At 40.8% G+C, this 5,412-nt stretch overlaps 1 protein-coding gene across 5 annotated transcripts; it reads left to right on the top strand.

Moving 5' to 3' along the window:
• Positions 1-336: 336 nt before the first annotated feature.
• Positions 337-4,926, top strand: LOC309710027 (insulin gene enhancer protein ISL-3). Of its 5 annotated transcripts, none has more exons than XM_082539148.1 (6): positions 337-480; positions 840-1,029; positions 1,424-1,686; positions 2,747-3,030; positions 3,724-3,891; positions 4,175-4,926. In XM_082539148.1, exons 1-6 carry the CDS (start codon positions 423-425, stop codon positions 4,289-4,291), a joined length of 1,080 nt encoding a protein of 359 aa, XP_082395274.1. In that variant the 5' UTR covers positions 337-422; the 3' UTR covers positions 4,292-4,926. The 5 variants fall into 5 exon arrangements, with proteins under 5 accessions (XP_082395274.1, XP_082395272.1, XP_082395273.1 ...); XM_082539146.1 differs by having other exon boundaries at positions 2,747-3,042; XM_082539147.1 differs by having other exon boundaries at positions 2,744-3,030.
• The last annotated feature ends 486 nt before the right edge of the window (positions 4,927-5,412 follow it).

Here is a 5,412-nt window from a genome sequence, read left to right as displayed (position 1 = left end):
ACATAAGGATCATTTAGATGTTTTTTTTTTTTATTTTAATGGTAAATGATTCAACAGGATTTTGATAATGAACATATTTTTCTTACCAACACGAGTCAAAATGATTCGTTGCCTTTATACGGTTTTATTTTATCTTTGTTAAAAAACAAACAAAATATGAACATCTTTACTCCGACGCTTTTGTCAGTCATACACATCAACGAGATTTATTTATTATTTGCCAGAATGGAGGAGAGGTGCGGTGGAGCGATTGGAGAGTCCGATGTTGACGTAATGACGTCAGAAGAACAGCGCGTGGGACCCTGCAGCCTCTTCGGCCCCCCTCCAGTCCGGAGAGACACAAGTTATCAGGGAGGCAGGCGAAGGGGCAGTTCATCTTCTTACATCTTTTCCTCGTCTACAATCCCCTCTACCCGTCCTGTATGGTGGATATTATTTTCAGCTCTTCTTTCTTGGGTGATATGGGGGATCATTCCAAAAGTAAGTAAGCCAAGCTGTTCGGTCAAGTTTTAAGTGGCAGATTTTGTTTTCGTCGCTGTGGCTACATGATATATTGGGCAGTGCGCCGATTATTTCACTTATTTTCTCAGTAATACTAAAGTAATTTGTGTGGCTGTGTGTTTCAGGTGAGATTGTGATAAACGAAACGATTCCGTATTTTGCTTTTTGAGTACTGGCTAAAGTCCCCAGCTGTTACATAACAGCAAGTGTTGTCAAGTCTGCAAAACAGAGAAGTTACTTTAAAACCCCCCCTCACAGTGAAACATTATAGAAATAAATGGTGCAGCTGTTTGTCGTGTTTCTTTCGGATGCATTTTCAGTCTGTGGACTCTTTGCAGAGAAGCCAGGATTCGCGATGTGTGTAGGATGTGGAAGTCAGATCCATGACCAGTACATACTGAGAGTCTCTCCCGATCTGGAGTGGCACGCAGCCTGTCTAAAGTGTGCGGAGTGCAGCCAGTACTTGGATGAGACCTGTACTTGTTTCGTCCGGGACGGCAAAACCTACTGCAAAAGAGATTATGTAAGGTAGGATTAAAAAAAATCCCCTAATTATCGAGTGATATTAGTCGGTATAAATTTAATGTTGGATGTATTTAGGCTATTGATTACAATTTCTATTATGAAAAAAGTGAGTGAACTGTGGACACAAAATAAAATCTAAATCACAAGAAAACCTCTGTAACATACATCCTAAATGCGCAATTTATTATAAAATTTTGCACTAACGAAAAACATATCTAGGCCTACACACTGCTTTAACATGTTATCAATGAAAATATATGATATGATGCCTTAAACGCTTAAAAGAGCTAAAACTTACATCTTTGACTGAACACCCCAAAGTTTGTGTGTGTGTGTGTGTTGTTATTTACATTTCCCGCAGATTTTTAATGCTATTCAATGAATCTATTCTTGCCAGGCTGTTTGGAATTAAATGCGCAAAATGCAACCTGGGATTCAGCAGCAGCGATTTGGTGATGAGAGCTCGGGATAACGTGTACCACATCGAGTGTTTTCGGTGCTCCGTGTGCAGCAGGCAACTGCTGCCGGGAGACGAGTTTTCTCTCCGGGAAGAGGAGCTGCTGTGCCGGGCAGACCACAGCCTGCTGCTGGAGAGGAGCTCCGCAGGAAGCCCCGTCAGTCCCGGACACATCCACTCCAACAGACCGCTGCACCTGGCAGGTCAGTTATTATTATTATTATTATTATTATTATTATTATTATTATTATTATTATTATTATTATTATTATTGTTCTTGTTGGCCCTGTGCATTTATTGAAACTATGTCCTAAAAACGCTCTTTTATAAAAACTTGTAAATTATAAGAGTTTATGTACAAATTATGAATAAAATCCTTGTAAAATGGTCAAGGTTTATTCTTATTATTATTATTTAAAACTTCTTCCGCTCCTCAGCATGCAAGTAATTTGTTGTGATTGGACTGTGTGTGTGTGTGTGTGTGTGTGTGTTTGTGTGCGTCAGCTGTGTGCTGCGACCTTTCTTAGGGCTAATTTCATAATTGATCTCGTTAGGAGTGACCTGCTCTGTTGCCATTATCTGAATAATCTGGTATTTGAGTCGGCTGTGACAGTGTGTGCGTGTGTGTACGTGTGTTCGCAGAGATCCTGAGGGCGTTTGACCACAGAAAGAAAATAAAGTAAACGTGAGAATTATGCTCACAACTTCCTGATTAGTAAAACAGAACAGGTTTGTACACGTCAGTAAAACACAGGTCTCTAGCTGTGCCATCGCTGCTCCTTTTTCACATTTAATAAAAATGTTCCATTTTATGGCGACAGCGATTCACGACGTGAGTTCAGCCGGAAAGTGCAGCCTTGAAAAACAGTTATTAATTGTAACAAATCGATTTTTACGCTTATTGTGCGTTATTTTATTACACTGCGAGAGACTGTAGAAATCATAATTGTTTTTCTTATCTTCAGATAAAAATTAAAGCAGCGGGCATTTCTGGCAATATTGATTTAAAGCAGTTTACTGGAACGTGGTTTAAAAACGTTGCAGAGTTTTTTTTCTTGTCTTAGTTTAATTCACGTCAGGCTGATGAATATGGCTGGTTTTTCCTGCATAATGCAAATCCATCTAAAGTGATTTAGAAGGCGAAAGTGCACAGATTGAGACGAATGGGCTGCAGAGTAATTGTATCAAAACATTAATGTTTCCTGTACAAGACCTTCTTAGTGTGTCACAGTCACTGACAGACCCTTTCTCCGTCCTCAGCAGATCCTGTAACGGTGCGGCAGGCTCCGCATCGGAACCACGTCCACAAGCAGTCGGAGAAGACAACGCGGGTCAGGACGGTGCTGAACGAGAAACAGCTCCACACGTTGCGGACCTGCTACAACGCCAACCCGAGGCCGGACGCGCTGATGAAGGAGCAGCTGGTGGAAATGACTGGCCTGAGCCCAAGGGTTATCCGGGTCTGGTTCCAGAACAAGCGCTGCAAAGACAAAAAGAAATCTATCCTCATGAAGCAGCTCCAGCAGCAGCAGCAGAGCGATAAGACTGTAAGCATCTTCGTAAGTTTGACCGCTTAATTACTATCTTCAATCGTTCTTTCATTTAAAGCCATGACCTGAATGTGAACTCGGTTATTTGTTTGATGCTGCCATACATCTTTGTGACATACAAGTTCTCCTGCAAAGTTGCAAACAGATGCAACTCCCATGAAAATAACCTGATAGCTTGTGAATTTTTTCTTTTTGTTTGCTTTGTGAATTTTTATTTTTCCATCAGTAGAAGCTAATCCTTTGCGTTTAACCTTTTGTAAACTTGTGATTCGACTTACCTTTACTTAGAGTGAGGCCCAGTGCACCCTTGCAGTGCTATGCTGTATTCAAACTTTATGTCAATGAATAATAAATCACCTACTTTGACTTCAGCTGCCTGCCATAAAAGATAAAAAGGATTCTCTGTATACAAGCTTTCTCTGTATTAGATCAGTTTTTCAGTCTTTTTTCCGCCCCTAAAAAAACTTCAATAAAAACCCCGTCCTTTATTTATTATTTATTATTATTTATTTTCCTCCCACAAATATTGCACTCATCACAAGTGGTCCATGAAGATGAGCATGTGCAGGGTTTATAGGGGTCAGAAGGATAAACAGAAGTTCTCTGGACACCACAGTTGTTGACAAATTCTTCCTTGCAGAAAAGAGACACATCGTTCTTATTCTGTGTGTTTTTGTAAAATATTCTCAGAGCCTGCAGGGCCTCACGGGGACGCCACTTGTGGCTGGGAGTCCAATTCGACACGAGGGGAACGTGCAGGGAAACCCAGTGGAGGTTCAGACCTACCAGCCTCCGTGGAAAGCTTTGAGTGAATTCGCCCTGCAGAGCGACCTGGATCAGCCAGCTTTTCAACAACTGGTGTGTGTGTTCAGGACAGACTGAATGTGACATGATTTATACCGGCTGCTGGTGCACTGCATGTGCACGAAAACAATAGCCAGTAAATTCTGTAGCATGCGGTCAAATACAGATATGCAACACATGCACGCACTCACATGCAAAGTAATTATATTGGGCCACGTGTGCGTCGTGTGCTTTGCAAAAGTAAAGCTGGACTTTCACACTTTCACACTTGCAAAAAACAAAAACTAAAAAAAAAGGTACTAAAGCAGTATTCTGGTACGTTGTTTTCTGCTCTCAGGTGTCTTTCTCTGAATCGGGATCTCTCGGGAACTCCTCGGGCAGCGACGTGACTTCTTTGTCTTCTCAGTTACCGGACACCCCGAACAGTATGGTACCCAGCCCGGTGGAGACGTGAAACGGGGCCATCCATCCATCCTAATGGTCATCCCTCCTGCAAGGACAGTTGCAGCATGATCCCGGTCCCTTGCATGTGACCAACTCATCACATCGCCCGAATTTTCAGTGGAGAAAGCATTTTTTTTCCTGACACGCAGAAGTCGGAACCAAGAGAGCACCAATTGACTCCGACTTTTCTTTTTCTTTCTTTTTTTCCGGAGTTTTCATTGACAAAAAACTAAGCAGAACAATTGTTGCATGACTTGATACGGAGAACGAAGATGTACAGAATACCTCCCGATGGATATATTACAACAAACCAACCGTCAGAAACAAATTGGAAACATTTCCACGGTGATCCAGATGGACATCTTGCAATTTAATGTGATCATAATGTGTCTTGTTTTTTTTCAACATGAGAATTTTTGATACATTCATTTCGTTGTCGAGTCCAGTTGACGTTTTGTCTTAAGCTCAGAGCATGATAATCTGCAAAGTATTCGTGTTGTAAAATATTTTATCTTAAGGGCAAGAAACAGGTTGTTTGAGCTTCTCGAACAAAAAGTAAATTATTGTTATATTATTTATTGTTAGGAAAGCGATTCGCTAAGGGATTATTAACTGAGAAAAAAATAAAAACACTGAATACATAAAGTGTCTTCGTGACCAGTCATTGTACAGGCGCATTATTATTTCACATGTGCATTTATAAAGCAATGCAATTTAATATATTTTAAAAAACGCTTTAAAATTAGTAACTACTGCCCATCTGCCACTTTATGGACCTAATTAAGATTTTCAGGCGCTTTTATTGTGATAAAAATAAATTCAGTCCAGTCCCAAATACAGGGAACAGATTTTCACTCTTCCTGACAGCGTGTAATTTCTGATTAAAAAAACACAGCAACAAATTACCTACAAATTTCATTCTAGGGCGTGTTTCGTATTTTAAAAGCATTAATTTCTGCTACGCTGAATATGTTGTTTGTCCTGTTCAACCTAAGTGAAGCTGGCTCTGTGGTCTTATCACCCCCCTCCATCTTGCGGTGTATTCCCCTTCGGTTATATGGCAGGAATCGGCCAGTGGTCATTTACTATCTCGGGGGCAAAAATCTGCTGTAAATTCTGCTCAGTCCAGTT

This window comes from Aulonocara stuartgranti (assembly GCF_965226115.1).
Source record: "Aulonocara stuartgranti genome assembly, chromosome: 1".
NCBI classification, from domain to species: Eukaryota; Metazoa; Chordata; class Actinopteri; order Cichliformes; family Cichlidae; genus Aulonocara; species Aulonocara stuartgranti.
Note: the sequence above shows the minus strand (reverse complement) of the source record. Positions and strands in the feature narration are given on the sequence as shown.